Genomic DNA, 23,557 nt, shown 5'->3' on the forward strand with positions numbered 1-23,557 from the left:
CTGGGTTAAAGCTAGAAGCGCTAGATAAATGTATTGCGCAATATTTATTTTTTGATTAAAAAAATTAACATTATCGTATGTGATCAAATGGTGGCGCTAGATATTTGATTTATTCGACTTTTAAAAATAACTAAAATGTAAAAAAAATATCCGCGTGGTTTTATTGGTCCCGCGGCACAATGGCTAACGCTATTAGCGTAGGCATGTTTGTTGTTGAGCAAGACACTTAACGGTTATTGCTTTTACCCAGTGTTCACTAATGGGGTGTCAAAATGTTCCCCATACAGAGAAATAAACAAACACCCACAAACGGTGTAACTTGTAAACCGACACGAGGTTTATATAACAGAACACCTGAGTTACAACTTTTGCTTTTACCCTGCGATATATCGTCGCATGGGCGGCAACAACAGTTGTTATAACACGGGTTATCTGTTTCATACACCTCGTGCTGCCAGTTTACAAGTTACAAGTATGTTACTTTGTGGGTAATTATTATTTTTTTTTAGTTTTTTTTCACTTATTTTTATACTTTAATGGTAAACTTTAAACATGAAATGTGTGGAATTTTAGGGGAATGTATATTTGATAAACAAAATCAAAAGATTCAAACACTGGTTCATCTGATTCTGCACAACTTCTGTACACAGAATCAAAATAAATAAAATTTGTTACCTAATTCTTAAATTGGAGTGATTTATCAAATTAATTAGTGTTTGTTGTAATAATTGACATTCACAGCGGTCAATCTGAGTTTTTGTATCGATTTTAACAAGTTGTTATTCAGTCCAATTACGGCAATATTTACTTTTAAAAACAAATAACATCATGGATTGTAAAAAATATAGTTTATTAAAGATTCGACAACTTAGTAATGAATAATCTTACTATGCTCATATATTCAATAACACTCAACTTTATATTTTAAAACTTAAATTATCGATAATTTAAACATATTTCATGCATTACTATGGTACTGTGGGGTAAGACGGGACACCCTTAGAACATAAAGACTAAATATCCTGAACGTGTTTTAAACAACTGTCAATGGGAGTCGTGAGGAAACGGTTTTATATTTCTCTGAATGTTCTTTGTTTACTACCGAATTGATCAAGAACAAAGGATAGAAATATGTCCCATCTTTCCCCACCCTACTATATTATTTCAGTATTCATTTACAGCGCATTAGTTGCATCTTAAGCCACACTGTATAAACAGGTTCGTGAAAAGCTGTTCAATCATGCGAAGTGTTTACGAAACATTACCCAACCAAAAGTTTGTTTAATGATTTTTTCGACTTTAAACAGCTTTGACCTTTCTGCTTTGCGTGGCGGGAGCTTTGCTTTATAATATCGCCGCTCTTTTCAGGAACGTGTAAACAAAAAACAACGCATTTTCTTCCCTTAATGGCGAGTTCCTGTCTCTTTTTCGGCGTTTTGTTACCCCTGTATGGTGAAGGCGACATGGACGGAACCTTTGTCTGGTAGGATTATAAACAAACATGTTTTGACTAATGTTTCCAAGCAAGGCTTGCCACTTAACCGCGCGGGTCCAACAGCTGTTAGTCGATGGATTAAAAGCTGCCTGGGTCGACGCGGTTGAGTTGACAATCCAAGATCGACAACAATAACTCACTTCGGCTGCACTATCGACCGCATTGAACCGGTGCTCGTAGCTCGTCATGGAAAAGTTGGAGCGCGACCACAAAAGCATAAACTTTATGACTTGGCGAGCCACGAACAGCAACCATATTGTGTCGGACGCTCTCCTATCGACATAAAATCTATCCGCTCCAGTGACACCCAATGCTGGGAAAAGGACGGACATTTTCCGTTTCGCCGATGAAAGAAGACGTGTTCTAATCAGCGAAAGTTGTGCCGACTTTGTCCCTAACTTAACATAGCTACTGTAGCGCATCGAAGTCCCTACCTCCCTATTCGAGTGGCCGGTGTGAATTTAAGTGTAAAATCATAAGTTATTTTTAGACATGACATGCACCATGAATAGAGTTGGATCTTTTGTTTTCGAGGAAGCGATATTTAGTGACAACAAACAGCGGGTGTTGAAAGTAAAAATATAAATTGTAGTATTTTAAAACTTAAACATGAAAAACTACTTATTTTTTATAAAATTTAATTTATTTTGCTTGTATAATACTCCGTGGAAATTTACCGTTAGCACATGTATCACATTTTATTTAATTTAACAATTGACCACACTTTTTTAATATTGCGGGGGTATTTATATGACTCTGTTGATTTTGATTTACCAAATGAAAAGAGAAAAATGAATGAAAACTTGAATGAAAATTCTATTTTAGCCCACCCTACTATATACCATACCTTCTGATGTAGATTAATACATTACCCAACTAATACCAATAAAATTGTGAAAGATCGTAAGCTACAATGAGCTTGGTAAAGCAATAGAAAAACTTACAAATAATCAGTAGTGGAAGGATAGAAGATGTTAATTATTTAATGAGTTCTAATTGAAGAAGCTTTTATTGTGGTTGGTGGAAGCTGACGATGCGAAAACTAGAGGGAGACAATTAGCGCCTGTTTAGCTTTAACTTTAACATACTTGCCAGCGGTTATCTTTTTGAACTCGCACCCGCATCCGTATGTGTATAAAACCTGGTAAGAACAAACACAATTATGCAGTTTTTAGCTAGGGTGTTTACGTTAGAGTAAAACAGGCGGATTCATGGAATCGTTTTCGAGTTGGAGAACGCAAACGAGTTTTTTGGAATAATAACCATATGACTGCGTGTGTGTAACCACACGTTGACCATTTGTATTTATAACTTATATTATAAACTTTTTTTAAACGGAGAAATTCCATATATAGGTTCAAGGCTTATATCGCTGCTGCCGTTCTGGGCGTGTGTGTCTTTGGGCAAAACACTTGACGGCAATTGCTCCAACCCAGAGGTCACTGGTGGGTTGTCCAAATTGTCAGCTATACAGAAAAAATAATCACCAACAAAGTTACATACGTGGTAATTCGTAAGCAGCAGGCACGAGGTGTATGAAACGGAACATACATGTTATAACGTATGTCGTTTTCCGGCCATGCGAGGATAAATAAGTTAAATACGTGGTAACTTGTAATCGGGCATGAGGTGTATGAAACAGAACACCCGTGTTATAACGTCTGTCGTTATCCGGCCACGCGGGGATAAATAAGTTACGTTCACACAAAGGGTAGGCATGCTCGTAACTCATCCGCATACCGATTTGCTGATTCCGCATAATATTTGTACCTTGTTGCCAAGATATCAACGTATCTATACAAGCAATGTGTTAAAGCGCCCGGTTGCGAGAAATTTGTCACACTTTCCCAAAATAGTTTTAATATCCATCAGCGCGTGTCTAGACCGCTCCCCGATCCCAACATAATCTCTTTCTTGCCCTCAGTATTAGTTCTTATCCTTTCCGAGCATTTCCGACTCTAACAATGCAGGTCGCGTAACGCACAATCGGATTTTTAGCCGCGGCGAGTTGACAGCGATGGCGAATTCGAGCCTCGAAAGTAACAACATGACTAAGCAAACAAGTGCTCCGTTTTACCCCAGTGACGTAATTGGATGTCTCTCGGAACGGAAGTCGTCATAGGAACTATCAAGTGTCGAGCCATCACGCCTTGGGTACGAAGATGTTTTAGATCAACAAAATAAACTCTGCCGTTCAATGTGTGTTTAGCGAAGATGGAAATGTTATCAATCAAATAATGAACAACCCAGTAAACTGACCTCTTACTGAGAGGCATTAAGAGGATCGATAAAAATGCCAACAGCTGAAATAGCCTTCGCACGCACCGACAGCCAACGTGTTATATTGGTGATGGATGAATGTTAACTGCTTTAATTATCCTCGCGTGGCTGGAAAACGACATTATTTATACCATGGGTGTTCTGTTTCATATACCCCGTTTACAAATGACCATATATGTTATTTAGTGGATGAATATTTTTAGACGTTTTCATTTTTATGTGTGGCTGATAATTTAGACAACCCAGCATTAGTGACCACTGGGTTGGAACAATTGCCGTTAAATGTCTTGCCCAGTGAATCATATACGACCACAATGCAGCGACAGGCTTTGAACCCACCACATAAATCCCGCTGAGTTTTTTAACTTCACGGGGGAAAGACAATGTGCCTCACTAATTCTTACTAGGATAAAAATAATTGTAATTTTAACAAAGCTGTTTATTTAAAAAAACAGACCCCACAGGAGGCGTGGTTTTAAAATAGGTTTACTTTACGTAGTCATATCATCTAATATAAGTTGGAAGAAGATGGGACCACTTTCCATTTTATTTTCTCCTCCAATTTGGTGGTAAAAAAGAATATTTAAAGATTTATAAAACCGTATTTTATGACTTTCATAGACCCTTGTTAATTGTTAAAAACACGATCAGGATATTTGGATATTATGTGCTAAAGGTGTCCCGTTTTACCCCACAGTACGATATTCAAATATCCTGGTCGTGTTTTAAACAATTAACAACGGTCTGTGGTAATTCTTTGAATGTTCTTTGTTTACTACCGAATGCGAACAGAATGGAAAGGTGTCCCGTCTTCCCCCACCCTTATAGTATAAGATTTATGGATACTCAATTTTCAAAATAATGTTTCGATTTTTGAACAAGAAAACATTTTATGAGGTTTGTGATAATGTTATAAAACGGAGGTCTTTTATATTATACGCCCACTAATGAAATTCATTTTAAACCCTTTAATTTCGTAAGCGTTGCCACTGATTCAGCAACAAAACATCTGGAACGTTGAATAAAAATATCTTGACGTAAAGGCGCACAGAGGTATCTATTTTGCGACAATACAATTCCGATTGCGCAGGAGTACGGGCAGTTTACATAAGAATGCGTATACTACTCATTGAAATGTAAAGACAGCCATTAGGACGACAATAGTATAAAGTGAGCGTTATTGTTTTCTCCGATTTAAGACGCATTGTTTGGCTCTCACCCTTAATTTTCTCCGCGCCCCTTTCATGACTTGATCCGAAAAATTGGCGCGTTTAGAAAATGCTGTCGATTCTTACGTGCGAATGGCTCTGAATTACAAAACAGATTTAATGCTCGCGTAATCTCGCTTGGCAGGTGGGCGGTTTAAACTTTGACGGAATCGTTTAATTACAAATATCGACATTCTTTTCAAGCAGTTTTAACTTTTTGATCTTTTTTTGTGTTTCTCAGTGTCCATATATGCGGAGCAACCGATTATCAAAATGGCGAACAAGTTTTTTTCTCCTCGATCGAATGTTTACCACTCGTGAATCAGGAGGTCTAAATATGCGACGCAGAATCACCCGGGTCAGATAACCTCATACAAAGTCTTATCGTCATAAAGAAAGAAATTGCGAAATGTAACGTCAGCTCAAAAATCGAAAGTAATCCGCTATTTCTTTCACCTGTCCGTAAAACAATACAGTCTTTCTATTGGCGCTCGCCCGTGACTAAAAGTCCTGTCTTCTCCATTCATTAACGCGCCGTTCGTTTGTTGGAGGTTCCTGATTCGAAACTCGCCCGGCGTCTTAAACATCGTAGTTTGGTTAATCACATTTCACCAGTCCAAACATTTCCATCGGAGCAATGAAAAAACCATGTTCGGATCGTGGCGGGGGTGCGGGTCCCCAGGCTTGCTGGAGTGATATGAAACGAAAAGTCAGGCAGAACTATATCTGGCTCGTGTCAAACTTTTAGGACAAGGTTTCTCACGCTAGATGTCGGCTATAGACGAAGGCAGGCCGTCAACAAAACAACATACATCCTTGTCCTCAACGGGAAAGGGTAGCAGAGATAAGCTTCAACAAATATAAACAGTTTTTGCAGCTGACAACTTTTATCATATTTTACACAGTTTGAAAATATTGTTGTTTTAATTTAGACCACAGGGTTAGGCCATCGCCAAACGACCTTGTTAAAGAGACTTGATATTACTGGATTACCGCGAGATTTTCTTGTGGGAAAACCTTGTAAGTATTTAAGGCGTTTTCTAAAGTTGGACATTTTATTTGACTTGTTGAAAAATTATACAACGTTTATACAAACTGTTGCAATACTTTGTGGAGCTTTTTTTTCTCAATTATTTTACTTGACGCGTTTAAAATAAGTTTATACAAAAAGTTATGTAAGGCTATGTTTGAATTGAAACAACGCATTATAAAATATTGTAGGGTGAGGGAAGATGGGAGACCTTTAGCACAGAATAACCAAATATCCCGATCGTGTTTTAAATTTTTAACAATGGTCTATTGGAGTCGTGAGGATACGTTTTTATAATTGCTTAAATGTTTTTTGTTTACTACCAAATGTGACGAGAAAATTTAATAAATAGGTGTCCCGTTTTTCCCACACCATACTATATATTTTTAAATGTAAATTTTCCGTTTCAGATTGTTGTAAACATTCAGAAACTCTGTTATTCGTTTTGACACATCATCATCACAGGTGAGTTTACTAATAGAATCAAGTAATGGACGTCGCGTGTTGGGACGACATACCCAACAATTTTCGCTCACCTTGTTTTCCGAAAATGTCCTTTGTCGGTCGCTGCCTGCTTTGTAAAAAACACTTTTACAAAGACGCCAAATTTGGAAAAATCTCTATAAGTAGACATAAGTAGACCGTATTCCAGTAAAGACGCGTCGTCCGCAAAATAAGGGTTTCGGATCCCCCCGCTTCCCTTGAAAACTTTGTTCGTCGGGCTAAAAATAGAATCAAACTATTTGGGGTGGCAACACTGCAATTACAAATTCCTTACGTGGTGGGGTGCAACAGCGGAGTATAAATCGCACCTACGAGGTAATCCAGTTACCGGGAGAGTTATGGGATAAGATGGCTGCCCAACCCAAGTCGTAATCCGCAGTCATTTGACGGCGACTACGGCCTCGTGCTTGCCATGGTTGATGGGAAGCTACAAAAGCGATACAACTAAGAATTCGTCGGAGAAAAGACTGTGATGATACAGGAGGTGTAATTACGACCAAACACGCCCTTTGCAATTGCTGAGGATTCGGTTTGTTATTCACTTCATGTCTACCGACACCGTGTGACCTGGTCTGTTGACAGAATTCAAATATTTCTTTTAAAATTATCACTTTTTTTCGCCTTACGTGTTCTACGTGACGCACGATGGCTATGTTTTTATGAAACTTCTTATAAGTTTTAGCGCCCACGTTTGTTTACGTAGGGATTTATCTGAAAAAAGCAAATTAAAATCGAGACGGGCGTTTTCCACCATCGTGAAATTGGGGACTGACCAACAGGGCAAGTTATTAAACCAAAAATTAAACCCAGGATATTATATCGTTATTCTAGTTTGATTAGTTACCGATCACGAGTTGCGACGAGCCGTTAAGTACATGAAGCGAAAATTACTCTACCGTAACAAAATATTCACACGGCTCAAGATATACGATAAGTCGGATCGAATTAACTTCGGAACTCGTTTAAAATTCGAACCGTCATAAAAATAGCATCTCGTGACGTCACGGAAGCAGTTTGAGCCGTATTTTATCTAACTGCGACATTTTTGTCCTAATTTTAGTTCGAAATCAGTTGTGTGTCCGTGTTAGATATCATTGTTACATCACACTAGCTCTTATGTGCTGTTGACAGCAGAAATCCCAATGATTAAAGCACCGATAGCAATGTTCAAGTAGATCCGAGTACTTATCACAGCGCATGTGCTATATTTAGACGTGCGATATTATATCAATTGTTTAAATTAAAGTGGTCGGTTATCTAATTCGAGATGATCACTTGACGATCTTTGCCAGATCGATTTGTGCGGCAAACAACAAGTGTGGTTTAATTTTAAAGTATACGGTGTTATAATTAAATGGCGCGGTTTGTTTTGAAGTAAGCAACATTTTCAGTAATTAGATTTGGCAACATTCTCAATAAAAATATTATTTTAGAGGGTGATTGAATACCCCTGTTTTTGGAGAATTCTGTTTGGGAAAATACCCTTATTTATTGATGAGAAAAAAAAACAAAAGTAGGAGAAAACATATAACAGCCCGCTATAAATACGTCGTTACGTCACGACTGTTAAACAAAACAAAGCTTTATTTTCTCCAATCAATTTGTAAACACGCAAACCTTTATCAACCCTTTAAACGTTCATATAAATTGATAAGGGTTACCGCAGACGATGTTTTCCAATATTCTGATGGTTAGTAAGTTAGGGGAAGATGGGACACCTTTTTATTCTATTTACTCGTCACATTTGGTAGTAAACAAGCAATATTCAAAGAATTATAAAACTCTATCCTCACGGCTTCCATAGACCGTTGTTAATTGCTTAAAACAAGATCAATATATTTGATATCATGTGCTAAAGGTGTCCCACCTCATACCCCACAGTACTCGTTTTACACTTAATGTAATTTTGGTTTATAGTTCAGATCGAAATTTTAATTCTAAAATCGTTAAAAAGAAATGTTCTTAAAGAGAAAATAAAACTAATCTTTCATTTGCGAGGAAAACGAAGATCCCGCGTCGCCTGTGACGTAGATCGGCTTGTGTGTCTGATGACGTAGGTTAAATCGGATGGAAGGAAGCGACATATATGACTATAAAGGGTCGTATTGAAACTTCCTCTCCAACTAAAACATTCCAATCTCGTAGAGGCGAAATTCAGTTACGAGCTAATGCATCGAGAAGGGATAGTTTATTTAAAACGACACTTTGTGGCAGTTTTATAACGCTGCAGTGACGCTTTAGGAACCAGGATTAGCGTAAATTAGGAATGAATGCGCATGCTTTTAACAACCGCAACAACGATGGCTTCTTTGTAAAGTTCACTTGTGGGTCTTTGGGGAGTAATGGCAGCAGAAACAAGCAAGCGATTAACTTTTTTACGGGTCAGTGATTTCACCAACGAAGACAGTTTTCGCAGCATTATCTGTGACGTCACGCCATAAAATGAACGCATTACGTATATCAGTCGTAACTGCCTCATCTGCCCTATTGTTCGTGTAGGGTACTTGGTTACACAAGGCTAAACAACAAAAAACATTACCCGTTGCCTAACTGGTAAATATGAAATGTTCATTCTATAATTTTTGCAATATTTGGTAGTTTAATTGCGCATGGTATTTTTTACTAAAACAATAACAATTTATCGTGTTTTTTTAAATTCAATTTGAAAGTCAAAATAAAATACCTCGTTAAAGCAGACCTAGGTATTAAAAAGGCTATAAAATGAACACAACAAGTCTGTATTTTGGCAAGACCGAGAAATTTCCCAGCGAAACTTCATCGCGCTTGTTTTTCGATGAAAAAAAGGTTTTTAGCGTTAGAAGAAAAAGGGGCTGCTTATAAAAACCGCTGCCGACTAGATCCAATGAAACAGGATTGCTGTGGCAAAGCTCGTAAATCCAGCTTTATATGTGGGCTGTTTGATATTGGTTTTGCGCATATTTTCCCAGCAGTTTAGCCGCACAATATCAGTTTTATGGCCGGTGTCAGCACGGTTTCGTTTTTCATAGATTTCACCAGCACGTTGTTTTGTAGTTTTAGGTCTTACCTTATTATCTGGTTGCTAATTTATTTGTAAACTTTAATTTTACAGAGTTTCGTATTAGTTAACGTTTAAAAACTGCTTTTTCTGACCACGCAGTATGAATCTTTCAAAAGTGATCATTTTGTTCGTTAGTCTGATGAGTGGGATTGCCATGGTGGCATCGTATGCTATACCGGATCGCGAGGAACCAAGTGAGCACAAAATCAGGTACTTTCAAACTTCTATATATTTATACACGATATGAATTATAAGAGTCATTAGACGTAAAAGTAGATAACATTACGAAATTTAGTATTTCTTTAAATTAATTTTTCTAGGGTTTTTTAAACGGCATCTCTCGCATAATGGGACTAACTTTGCGCAATTTAAGCCAAATTCTGTTAGCAACTTTTTTTAAGCTTTTAGGAATTATTTTTATTTAATATTTTTTTATTTTTACAGCAAGCGCTCCTCCACCGCCGACCACAGCATCAATGAAAACCAGAGCCGACAACAAACGAGATTCAACCGACAATTATTCATGGCAAGGCTTATGCAGTCTGTTGACACGAGCGGAGAGCGACCCGATATCACACCATCGATGTTTGGTTCATCTACGACGACAACGAAGCTTCGAAGCGCGCCTGAGAGCGGCAGCGGTCGAGGTCGAGGCCGAAAACACCGAAAGATGAGGCGACGAAACCGAGGTGGTCGCAAGAGGAACAGGAATGGTAAGAGGTCAAGAAAGGGAAGACGCCATCCGCGATCCATCGAAGACTCCATCGCTATGCTGATGGAAAGTGCTTATGGAGATGAAATTCTAAACGCGATTGCAGCGATTGTTGAACCAGCTGGGAATCTATCTGGGGAAGTTGCCATCGCATCGAAGATCGTCCAGAAAACGGCGAGGAAATGTGAGTGCAAATCCGGCTAAATGAGGGATGTCGATATTTAACTTTATATTCTGCATGTGTACGGTTGTAAGCCAAGTACTGCATCGGCACGTAGCATGCTATTCGGCATTAACAAAACTTCGGGCCGCGAAAGTGCGCCAACTTCATATCATTTATTTTTTTAAAAACAATGTTCTAACTAAAGAGCATTCTCTTAAACTTAACCTGGGAATACTTAACGACAATCGATGCTTGCTGCATGATTATAGTATTATGTTACATTGTAGTTCTTTTTGTGACGATTTCAAGGCATCTGTTTCTACACCTGCCAGAACGCATGTGTTTTTGACATTTTTCCATTATGTTTTGAGTGACTGGCATTCGCCAGTAAGCGTTTACTGTGATTATATTATCGCTTGTTTTATAGAGATTGGTTGTTACCTTTTTATAGATAGTTGCATGTTTCTTTCAACGTACTTCTGACACTTTTCGTGACGAAAAAGCATGACTTTTGCTTCTCTTTTGTTCCAAGTTACTTCTTATATTTATTGCATGTGTTACTATACACGACAACGCTTTATTTAGCGGCGATTGACATCGCGACAATCTTTCTTTATTCTTGTAAATAGTAAAACTGTATGCTTGTTACTGCATGGTGAATCTGCACGACAATTTTATTTAGCATGGTGATTTCTCCCTTTGCGAAAAAATCCGATTCTCTTCTCCATTTTCTTTGCATATAGCATATTCACTGAATGTCATAATATTGAATTAAAACTTAACTTTTCTGACATCTGGATTTCGCTTAACCGCATTGCCCACGAAATACAATAAGAAACCGGCTCATAAACTCAAATACCAAATTCTATTCCAGGAAATTCGAAGTGGATTTTATTGCCAATAGTTCAGTCCCCATGATCTACAGACGAACTGTGAGAGCCGCTAAAACCATGTAGCTTTGCTTCTTCAGCTTATAGGATCCGTATACATAACACTGTGCATTGGGCTTGCCTTTATTCAGCAGCGACGTCCCACAGCAAACTAGCGATCGAGGGAGTTTATATTACTTTCATTATTATCGAAACATTCAATAAGAACCTAGCTATATATTTCCAGTTTTGGTCACATTGAATTTCTGAAGATATAATATTAAAAAATACTTTACATCAAAAGCTGCTTGGCACAAAATAATTGCCTATTATTATTTGTAGTATTTATAATTTTATCGTGCCCATTATTTATTACGTTTATCATTTTTAGTATAGGAGTTGTAAAAACATTTTAAAATAACCGCGAAATACTGCTTGCGTGTATAATTTACGCACACATTTGTCCTTATACCTTCAAAAGTTACAGCTTATAGCATGTTTTTTACTTTTTAAATGCTTGTGCGGGGTATTGATGTGCTTTTATTTCATTCCTGTTTTGTTTTCCTGCTTCAGCGCTTCTTTTGCAGCAACATATTTATTTCCTTCCACTGTAACTTTTGCAAATAAATTTAAAAAAGCATTTTCTGGTTTGAAAGTGTCGTACAACTTGTTGTAGGATGGGAAAGATGGGACACCATTTTATTTTATTTACTCGTCCCATTTGGTAGTAAACAAAAAACGTTTAATGAATTATAAAAACCATATCGTCAAGACTCCTATATACCGTTGTTTTGTTGTTTAGGTCAAGATATTTAGATATTGTATGCTAAAGATGTCCCGTCTTCCCCACCATATGCCCAGTAGCTTACATGTCATAAAAGGATAAAACTGAGCAAGTTATTTTAAGTTGAAGTGAAACGTAATCCTTTTATTTGGGTTTAAAGTCGATATAATGCAGATACAAATATGCATTAGTGATTTATTTTTAAACTACTTCACGCTGTGATTCCCTAATCTAAGTATTCGAAAATCGATTGAACTGGTTTAATTGTAGTGTTGACATTTGACCGGGCAAAAAATTACGTAACTAGTTAAATTTTTAATTAACCATCGGTAAGCTGGTAATTTTAACCCTTGGCCTATTGTTTGTAAATGGTGTTTTAGCTAGCGGAAAACAAGTGACGTAAGTTTTGTGTGTGGTGGATACAAAACAAACAACCCTTGGAGAAAAGAATCGAAAATAAACAAACAACTTCGACATAATGTATTCACTACCTTTATAACTTTGGTTAGTTGTTTAATATTAACTTATCGTTCTGCTATTGTCTGATATCGAAACAATACTTTTTTTAGGCAGTAAAAATGTCATTTGGATCCAGGCTACATTAAAGTAAAATTGCGGGCTAAGGTAGAATAGCGATAGCACCGGATTTCTATGTTTCCTAATTATGTTTTCAGCCATCGTTTTTACGGAGTCTCGGGGGTATATGGCTCTTACGGGAGGAGAAAAATGAATGAAAACGTGTCCCATCTTACCCCGCTCGACTATATAACTAAAATTGGGGAATTCAGCAAAAAATATGTTTTTTTTTGTGATGGCTTGTTTACAAAAGCCCATAATAAATCACTTGTTCGTAATCCTATTTTGACAATCTCTGTTTACCTCTGTTGATATCAACGCCAACGGAAATGGAATTGGACACGTTTCAGTGAACCTGTATTGCGAATTAAGATTCTCTTGTCTGACAATCTGTAACAATGATAATGTGATATCGTCAAGCCAAAGCCGGGAAGGCGTGAATAATTGTATATCTAACTTTTTGCAATGAACCGAGTCTTGGGCAGGAAATAACTGTTTACATAAAATAGAGATCATTTTTACACGGGACACGAGCTGCTACATTTTTTTGCCAATTGTAAATAAAGTATCAAAATTTATAGTTTAAAACAGTTCAGCTGCCATTGAATTTTGGTCACTATTGAGTAGTGGTATAACAGATTCCCTTATATGGGTGTACGTGTCCTTTTGCAAGACACTGAACGGCAATTTCTTCAGCCCAGTGGTCACTAATGGGTTGTCCAAATTGCCAGCAATATTCAAAAAGTTACATACTTTGTAACTCGTAAGCTGGAGGTGTATGAAACAGAACATCCGTGGTGTAACGACTGTTGTTGCCCTGCCACGCGAGGGTCAAGCAAGTTACATTCATTTATTTATTCGCTCTTTGTGCGTTATATAAGTTGTGTCATATCATAATACCACAGTCTATGTGAGGTAAAGGAAACAAAAACATCCGAAAGCTGAATCCGAATTCTTCTTTCGAAAGCGATTGTTTTTCAACGGTAAAAAAATAAATTCACACAAAAGTATTTGGAAATGAAATTGAACAGACGACTGACAATTGTCACTTTGTGTCACGGGATGGAACATGCTATGGTTGGAAAGCGTTGTCAACTAATATTCATTTGTGGTGTAGTCGGTCGGGGAAAGATGGTCCGTATGTCATAAATCAGCTTGGGGTAAAGTGGTATATATTTTTATTCACTTTCTTCGTTCCATTTAGTAGTTAGCAAAGAAACTTCAAAAAATTATAAAATCCCACGAGTGTTGTTAATTGTTTATAACACGATTAGAGATACGATACATTACGTGCTAACGGTATCCATTACCCCCACAATGCTCTATACACGTGACTCTCAAACGTTTTCGCTATTATTGGCCTTGAAATAACACGCAACATTAAAAAGTGCAATCGTGATTTTGAACACTAACCACGCCACTACATTAAACAACGTTAGCTCTGTGGTGGCTCGTTTTGATTTAACTGCAAACACACATAAGAATTACGCAAACTTATATAAGTATACCCTTTGTTTGCATGCCAACCAAGCAAACAGACGGTTACGTAATAGTTTTTTTCCTCTAGATAAATTTGAGTTATTATTAACAAAACACGTTAAAGGTGTGTATATAATTTATACACAATCATGAATCACTCGTATAGTTTTATTTTTATTTTATGTTCGTTGCTTCAGTATTATACGAACTGCGGCTTACGGGCGACGACAGCGGTTTTTTAACTTCGCTGTTTGCGACGGAAAATCAAACAGAGCACTTTGTTTGCAAAGGACAGGTCTATGCAGTGCGTTTTTCATTATGATTGCACTTAAGCCAAAATAAAGTTCAATCACTTACTTATTAACACAGTGTACCTGTCGCAGATGTAGGACTATACGTAGTGACCTGTATTATATAACTAGTTAGTTTAAAATTATACGCGTCCATTGGCTCGAGTAGTTAAAGGTTTAGACAGATAAATGAGAATACTTTTGAGACCTGTTTGGTTATAGTTATAAAATACAGTTAACTTTACAAGATAAAGAAAAATTTTCATTTTTTTAAGTTTGACAATCGGTTAATCATATATAGTACTGTTCGGTAAGATGGGACATCATTAGCACATAATATCTAAATATTCTGATCGTGTATTAACCATTTAACAACGGTCTATGGGAGTCGTGAAGATACAGTTTCATAATTCTTTGAGTGATCTTTGTTTACTACCAATTTGGACGAAAAAATAGAATGAAAATATTTCCCATATTCCCCCGCTTTACTATAGTTATAAAATTACCTTCACCTTTATTAATACTTTTGTTAAATATTGGTTCGCTTTAGAGAATCGCGGTTGAAAATAAATATGGCTTCAACTGTGTTTGTGACCGAAGTTACCGGTACAACTGACACCACCGAACCACCTTTGCCAGAAGCAGGTTTGGAAGCGGCGGATATCGGAGTAATTGTTGCATATTTTGCTGTTATCTTAGCTGTGGGGATATGGGTAAGTTATATTTTATTTTTAAAGAGGAAGCGATTTGATTGAATGAATGTAACTTTCTCTATCCTCGCGTGAAAACGACACTCGTTATAACACGGATGTTCTGTTTTATATACGATATGTCCGCTTACGAGTTACCACGCATGTAACTTTGTGAGTGTGAGTTACTTTTGGTTTCAGCAATGAAAAATACCTTAACGAAAACGCTGTTGTTTTGTCAAAAATTTTGAAATTTTGAACAAATATTTCCTTTCCTTTAAGTTTTGTCCCCACTTTTTGCTGACACATGTTTTCGCGCCAATACTGTTGTTGTAATAGGGGAATCCCCATGTTTACAGGTTTCGATTTTTTTATTTACTTTAAAATGTTTCAGGGATATTGTAACACTTTATTTAATCTATTTCGTCATTACATTTGCTTTAACATAGTGGCCCCTAATGGGTCGTCTAAATTGTCAGCCATACGTTACAAAAATGAGTGCGACTGTCGTTGACCCGCTACGCGAAGATAAAGCAGGTATTATATTTCATTCCAATGTACCCGTTTAATCACCGTACAAAAAAGTCATTGCTATTTATGGACTTAAACTACAATTAATTCTGTCTAGGCGATGTGTCGGACGAACAGAAGCAACGTTAGCGGGTTCTTCCTTGCCGGTAGGGACATCACTTGGTTCCCGGTCGGCGCGTCACTTTTTAGCAGTAACATTGGCAGCGGGCATTTTGTAGGCCTTGCAGGAACAGGTGCGGCATCGGGTATTGCCCAAGGATCTTTTGAATGGAACGTGAGTCGTATTTAGTTTAAATCAATTGAGGAATATTTATGTTGTAGTACTGTGGGGTAAGATGAGACACCTTTGGAACATACTATCTCAAACATCCTGATTAGGGTTTAAACAATTGAATTAACAACGTTCTATGGGATTTTTTTTTACCAAATGGCATGAGTAAATAAAATGAAACGGTGTCCCATCTAACACCAACATATATATATATTTATACAATTTTCTAGTTACAAAATATGATGTATTTTATTTGAGGTACCGCAACGTGGCATGGAAAATTTTGGCCAGAGTTACCCATCACCCCACCTTAGAATACTATATAAACCTTTTCGCTGCAGCAATCTAGCAATAAAAATGCGACTGTGTTACGTTAATCATTTATTCGGTGTTCAAATATTTATGCAGCATTTCATTGCAGGCTGTCGTGACACTGCTTTTCCTCGGCTGGCTTTTTGCACCGGTCTACATCGCATCTGGTGTGGTAACGATGCCCGAATATCTGAGAGAAAGATTTGGAGGCCAACGGATCCGAATGTCTCTCTCCCTGCTCTCACTTATTCTCTACATCTTTACAAAAATATCGGTGAATTTTTTTAACGGATATTTTCATGTAACTGTGGGGTAAGGTAGAATAGCATTAGCACCAAAATCGCATATTTCCTAATTGTGTGTTTAAACAATTAACAACTCTTTTTTAGAGGTGTGCTGATACGGGTATATAATTCCGTAAATATTCTTTGTTTACTCCCAAGTTAGACAAGAAAGGAGAATTCCATTGTTAGTTGTTAAAACACGAAGGGAAATAATAGATTTAGGTGCTAACTGTATCCATCTTACCCCAAATACTATATAACAATTATAATACGGTTAAGTTATGGTTTTCTAAATACATTTCACATAAATGGCAGGCTGATCTTTTTGCTGGAGCAATATTCATCGAAGAAGCGCTTGGTTGGAACTTGTACTTGGCCATCTGTATATTGCTTGCTATCACAGCTTTGTACACTGTTACAGGAGGTCTTGCTGCAGTTATTTATACAGATACAGCTCAAACATTTATCATGTTGATCGGTGGTTTGGTCATGATGGGGCTATGTAAGTAGGAATGAATGCGGCTGGGAAATGTCATTTGTTAAACACGGGTGTTCTGCTTCATACAATTAGTGTCCAAATGGCCATGTATGTAACATTTTGCGCGATGTACAAAACTTGTTTTAATTCTTTTTTCTATGTGCCCCATGATAAACAAAAAGGCTGTATAAAACGTAAGCCAAGGCACTGTTAAACATCAGTGTTAAAATATGGGAGAACATGCGCCAATCAATTTTCACTACCATACTATGTCCCCTAGACATCGGTATACATGTGGTGTTATATATATTGTAAACTTCATCCGTCTTCTCTACAATTTGGAAACAACCAAACCATTTTTGTCGTACCTAATGTTTTTTAAATGTTTAAGAATGACTTTCGAAATCACAATTGACTTTACATGCACGTCATACTCAAAGGTTAAAAAAACAACACAATGTTAAATATTAACTTTCATTGTAATTTTCCATCATTTACTCCGGTCAATGGAACCAGTGCGACTTACAAATATATTTAGTATATTATATATATTAACTTCAGAAAATATGCAAAAGTTTTTAAAAACTCTTAGTTTGATTTAAAGGTACCTTCAGATTAATTAGCAGTAAATTTATTTGAAATCCCAGTTTTTAAAAGTATTTCACACCAGCTATTTGTAAGAATACAATTAGTGGGATTTTCTTACTAAACAGCAATTGCTCCGACCCAGGAGTCACTTAATGTATAAATTCTCATTCTTACAAAAAATCTTCACAAAGTTTAGTTATATACATGGTAACTCGTAAGCTTGCATGAGATGTATAAAACAGAACACCCCTGTTATAACGACTGTCGTTTTTCAGCTATGTGGGGATAAATCAAGTTACATTATATCTATAAAAGCGATTACAAACAGTTTTCAATTATTATATTTAAATCTTTGCAGCCTTTGATTACATTGGTGGCTACAATCAACTGGAACCCGAATATTTTGCTGCAATTCCAAGTAAACGGAACACGAACACTTCATGTGGATTACCTCGTTCCGACGCCTTCCACGTATTCCGTGACCCAATCGACAGCGACCTCCCGTGGCCAGGAATGATCTTCGGAATTACAATAATCGCAACATGGTACTGGTGTACCGATCAGGTAGAAATTGTTTTACAAATTAACAATTGGTTCTAGTACATATTCTTCCCTGCTGTATCTGCTGGCTACTAAACCTTATGGCCACCTAACCCTAACTAAACCCTAACCACCAACCTGGAACACTTCCCCCCAGCCTAATATATATTGTACTGGAGGATTCTTCACTAGTCCAGAACTAATTTTCTAAATACTATATAGTTTAAAACAAAATGCAAAATAAACACAACATGTATTACTGTCTGATAAGATGTGATACTGTTAGCACCTAAATCCCATATTTCTACAACTAAAACGATTAACAAAGTTTTTATAGAGTCACGGGCAACTGCTAATTCTATAAAATAGTTTCTTTACTATCAAATAGGGCGAGAAAAGAGAATGAAACATGTCCCATTTTACCCCACCCTACTATATTTCAGGTTATTGTGCAAAGAACATTGGCTGCCAAGAACTTATCTCATGCTAAAGGTGGCTGCGTATTGGCTGGTACATTGAAGGTGCTTCCAATGTACATGATGGTTATGGTTGGGATGATTAGCAGGATTATATTTCCTGGTAAGTAAATGTGTGTGTGCTGGACCCAGTGGTGCAGCCAGGAAAAAAGGGAGGAAGGGTTTTTCGAAAAATGTTCAAAATTTTTTTTTGTTTAATTTTTTTTTTTTTTTATAAGGGGGGGGGTCGTGACCCCCTAAACCCTCCCTGGCTGCGCCACTGGCTAAACTTATAGTAGGATTGGGATAAGATGGGACACCTTTTCATTCTAGTTTCTCGCCCTTTTTGGTAGTAAACAAAGATCATTGAGAGAATTATAAATCGTATCCTTACGACTCCCGTAGATAGTTGGAGGTTTTACAGATTAGACTAAACATTTATGGGGTATATTCTTTACTAGCACTGGAATATTAAACAATATTAAAACTTCTTTCTGATGAAGTCTCGCCGTATGGCAGACGAAACGTTGGAAATACACTATACGTTTTCATACCAGATGAGCCACTGATATATTGTTTGCACTATGCCTGGTAGCAGAAGTAACAGAAGGGTTAATAGTTGTGCTTAAGTTTAAGATTCTTCACCAGTAATTAAACCTGTTTTATTCAACAGATCAAATTGGTTGTTCTCTACCAGAAGAATGCATTAAAGTTTGTGGCTCGCCTACTGGTTGCACCAACTATGCATACGCTAAGCTTGTGTTGTTCATTATGCCAGTTGGACTAAAAGGTCAGTTATAACTAGTATAACTTCTCATAAATTCAGTGAATCTTACCCTGATCTGATGTTCATACAGTTGGACGATTCTTGTGTGCAGTAATGATCTGGTGCTATAAAAATGTAACAGACAAAAATCAAGTCCAAGCAATTGTAGTAATTAAAAAATATATTTCTCAGTTAAATAATTATAACTAATATATATATAGATCTACTTCTTGTGTGTTGCTTTTTAAGTTTTACAAGATGGTGGCACCAGATCCTGAATAATAATTAAGAGTTTTGGTTCTAAGACTCGTGCTTGTCCTTGAACCAGAGACTAAGGATACCATTTAAGCGAAACATATATTTCTTATATTTTGCAGTTGGTTGTTTTTTCCTTAATTAATCTTGAATAATGATCAAGTGTTATGGTTCAAGGGCTTCTGCTTGCTGTGATGATCGCTGCGTTGATGTCTTCCCTCACGTCCGTGTTCAACAGCGCCAGCACTTTATTCACTTGCGACATTTGGATGAAGATCCGGCCAAAAGCCAAGAACAGAGAACAAATGATAGTGGGCAGGTGGATGATTTTTTTCCATACAGTGTGGTCTTAAAAGCTGCCAGTACACACTCTTGAGGTTTTCAACCCAGTGGCAAATAATTTGTTTTCAAAATTTTCTACCATGCAAAAAAAGAAAAAAAAAGATTGATAGGTGGCACTGGCAATTATGGCAAAATGACTTTTAAAACCTGCCGGTGAACACTTTGAGGTCTCTGCTCCAACGCAGTGGTCAATAATATGTCTTCAGGCATACAATAAAAAAGGAAAAACTGATTGGTAGTTGGCATTGGCAAGTGCATTGATTTTTATGACAAAATGACTCTTAGAACCTGCCGCAACTAAAATAAAAAAGAGAGATCGCTAGTTGGCAGGTGCATTTATTTTTAATTTTCTACGACGCATTGACCATTTAATACCTGCCAGCCTCCCACCCACACTTTAATTAACCCATGATTGATTGCTTTTGTTTCAGAGTATTTATACTTGTTATGGTCGGGATTAGCATTGCATGGGTACCGATCATTCAGGCTTTTTCCGACGGCCGGCTTTTCGACTACATTCAATCAATCACCAGTTTCTTGGCACCTCCAATTACAGCTGTTTTCGTTATGGCTGTGTTTTGGCCAAGACTTAATGAACCTGTAAGCCAGATTTTCAACTATAACTTGTATCTTCATTGTAATACTATTGGTCAGTTATTTATACCATTCATTTTTATTAGCATAATTACCATAAAACATATTATAAATTAATAGTACTATGGAGTAAGCTGTGATATTTTTTAGCACCTAGATTCCATGTTTCCTGATTGTGTTTTTACCAATTAGCACTGCTCTTTTGGAACCGCAGAGTCAAGGTTATATATTTCTGTAAATATTTCTTCTTTACTACTAACTGGGACAGGTAAAAACAATGAAATCTTCCTCTATCTTTCCCCACCTTAGCATTTTTAAACATATTGTACAGCTGTATTATTCTTTAAATACACCTTTTTGCTACAAAATAGTACAAGAAAATAAAATGAAAGTTTGTCCCATTTTACCCAGTCTTATCCAATATATAAAAAACAATGTAATCTCATTTTATTTTTATACCATATTGACCCAGGGCACATTTTGGGGATTGAGCTTGGGAATTATTATTGGGATTGTTCGCATGATATTCGAGTTTGCCATGCCTTCTCCGGCGTGTGGGAAACCAGACAACAGGCCAACTATCTTATCCAAAGTTCATTATCTCTACTTTGCAATGATATTGCTGTGTGTGACTGCAGCAATCTCGATCTGTGTTTCACTGGTCACGCCGCCTATTGATAAGAAATGTGTAAGTGGGTTAGGTTTTGTAAGTTTGCCAGCGCTGTGGCACAGTGGGAAACACACCCTACAGAATATCCAAGTCATAACCTACAGAGAAAATAAATACTCACAAAGTTACATACATGGTCACTCATAAGCGAGCACGAGTTGTATGAAACAGAACACTCTTGTTATAACGACTGTCATTGCACCGCCATGCAAAAACAAATAAGTTACATACTGGTATTTGGTAAATGTGCACTGTGTGTATGAAACAGAACACCCATGTTATACCGACTGACGTTTTCCAGCCACACGAGGATAAATAAGTTACATACATGGTAACTCGTTAGTGAGCACAAGGTGAATGAAACAGAACACCTGTGTTATAACTTCCGTCATTTTTTATGCATGCAAGGGTAAAGCAAGTTACATTACATTCCAAGTTTCTATGTGATCACTAAATAATATTTGCACTGCTATGTGCGTGTAATGATTCTGTTAAATATTAATTGCATTGGTGTCATTTACAAGTAAACATTACACAACAGTTGGTGAGACTTACATACTGGAACCGATACAGCAAACGAAAAAGGATCCCTCTTAATGTATTCTACCAGAAAAAGGTAAAACTTTATTTTCTTAAATCTGTAAATTTGTTAAAAATCATAACTGCATTTGTTTGATAATATTACTGTTTGGTAAGATGAGATACCGTTAGCAGCTGAATCCCATATTTTATGACCGTGTTTTAACATTTAACTCCCCTCTTTTAGAGTTTTGCAGGTATGGGTATACAATTCCATAATATTCTTTGTAGTACCAAATTTGACTCCGCACTACTTTATTTTACGTTTGGTTCCAGCCGAAAGTTGAAGAGAATGGAAATGGAACATTGAACGGCGCATTTAAAATGGAAGAAGGGCTGGGTGACAACGATTCAATGCATAGCAGCAATGCTAGCGGTGTGTTTGATTTGTTTTTTTTATTTTTTCCTAATCACTCACAAAGTTACATACATGGTAACTCAATGCTAGTGGTGTGTTTGAACACCTGTGTTATAACAATTGTCATTACCCCACCACGTGAGGATAATTATGTTACTTTACTATATTTTTCATGCAGAGCCAGCTGCCCCCAAACCATTTTGGCGCAAAGCAATAGATTTATTCTGTGGTCTGGACGACGGGCAAAGCCAGCAAATATCAACTGAAGAAGCAGAAGCCATGAAGATTTCTATGCTGGATATAACGGAGGAGAAATGGCCGGCCATCTTTGTCAATATCGGGGCAGTGGTTATGGTTGCAGCCGGTGTCTTTCTCTTTGGATTCTATGCATAAGAAATATAGTTGGGTGAAGTAAGATAGAACATGTTTTTGTTTTTTTTTAAGGTCACATAGGTAATGAACAATGACTACTTACAGAATTAAATGGCTTTGTAACTCTAAAAGAGCACTGATATTTGTTGATATTTGTTAATACACCATAAGAAAATATAGGCTTTAGATGCTAATTGTATCCATCTTTCCCCACAGTACTACATTGTTTCTTAAAAACCCATCTAGCATAGTTTAACTTGAAAACCACCATAGATAAGTCTTTATAGAATTAAATACTGGTCACAGAGTATTGTTTAATAATTTTGATAATCGTATCTTGATGTTTATAAATTTATCGCCGGTATAAGAAATGTTTAACTATGAGGTAATTGTAAATTCAGTGTGCCATCGTACAAATACATTCACTTGCGTACATGTTGTGCTTCTGATTAAAACACTTTTTTTTCTTGTTTCATACACCTTGTGGCCGCTTACTAGTTACTCATATGTTACTTTGTGAGTAACTATTTTTGGGGATTTTTTTGATGTTTGAGTGGTTATTAGGAAAATCCATTAGCGACCACCGGATTGAATTGGAGCAATTGCTGTCTTGCTCAAGGATACACACGCCCGTAATGGTAACAGTGACAAGCCTTGAACCCGTTACCAATATTCTTGCATCCTTTAAAGTAAGGTATATATTATGGCCTATACGAGGGATGCAGTGCATTCAGTTTCGTTTTGTGTTTTGGAAAACGGAATGCATACATTTTGAAACGCAAGTACACGGGCGTTCTGTTTCATACACCTCGTTACGACGATCGTAACTGTAATGTACAGTGTCGCCCTAAATTGTCGTTTGTTTACTCCCCATTGTTTTCCGATGCCAGCGCGATTCTTTTCTCCTTTGTTTCGTATGCATGGTTGATTTTCGTCTCGTGTGTATTTGACTTTGTTCGTCCTCAGTTCTATTTAACGACGGCTGCACAGTGCACGTCTCCGTCTACGCTTTATGTTATTTTAAGTTACCTCTACGTTCATGC

General features: G+C 37.0%; 2 protein-coding genes across 4 annotated transcripts; both read left to right on the plus strand.

Moving 5' to 3' along the window:
* The first annotated feature begins 5,888 nt into the window (after nucleotides 1-5,888).
* On the plus strand, nucleotides 5,889-11,941 carry LOC149730340 (uncharacterized). 2 transcript variants are annotated; one of them, XM_089885863.1, is made up of 5 exons: nucleotides 5,889-6,003; nucleotides 6,424-6,478; nucleotides 9,657-9,767; nucleotides 10,002-10,453; nucleotides 11,307-11,941. In XM_089885863.1, coding segments are annotated over exons 3-5 (564 nt in total). In that variant the 5' UTR covers nucleotides 5,889-6,003; nucleotides 6,424-6,478; nucleotide 9,657; the 3' UTR covers nucleotides 11,309-11,941. The 2 variants fall into 2 exon arrangements, with proteins under 2 accessions (XP_089741989.1, XP_089741988.1); XM_089885862.1 differs by lacking the exon at nucleotides 11,307-11,941 and having other exon boundaries at nucleotides 10,002-11,282.
* A 3,029-nt stretch (nucleotides 11,942-14,970) lies between these two features.
* LOC149730341 (sodium/glucose cotransporter 4-like) lies at nucleotides 14,971-22,949 on the plus strand. 2 transcript variants are annotated; one of them, XM_089886980.1, is made up of 13 exons: nucleotides 14,971-15,143; nucleotides 15,748-15,924; nucleotides 16,343-16,507; nucleotides 16,833-17,019; nucleotides 17,942-18,147; nucleotides 18,567-18,702; nucleotides 19,252-19,368; nucleotides 19,777-19,918; nucleotides 20,373-20,541; nucleotides 21,008-21,223; nucleotides 21,747-21,821; nucleotides 22,061-22,160; nucleotides 22,321-22,949. In XM_089886980.1, the coding sequence occupies exons 1-13, from the start codon at nucleotides 15,003-15,005 to the stop codon at nucleotides 22,533-22,535; spliced, it is 2,046 nt and encodes a 681-aa protein (XP_089743106.1). In that variant the 5' UTR covers nucleotides 14,971-15,002; the 3' UTR covers nucleotides 22,536-22,949. The 2 variants fall into 2 exon arrangements, with proteins under 2 accessions (XP_089743106.1, XP_089743107.1); XM_089886981.1 differs by lacking the exon at nucleotides 14,971-15,143 and adding an exon at nucleotides 15,474-15,656.
* Nucleotides 22,950-23,557: the final 608 nt, after the last annotated feature.

This window comes from Ciona robusta, chromosome 10 (genome assembly GCF_009617815.1).
Source record: "Ciona robusta chromosome 10, ASM961781v2".
NCBI classification, from domain to species: domain Eukaryota; kingdom Metazoa; phylum Chordata; class Ascidiacea; order Phlebobranchia; family Cionidae; genus Ciona; species Ciona robusta.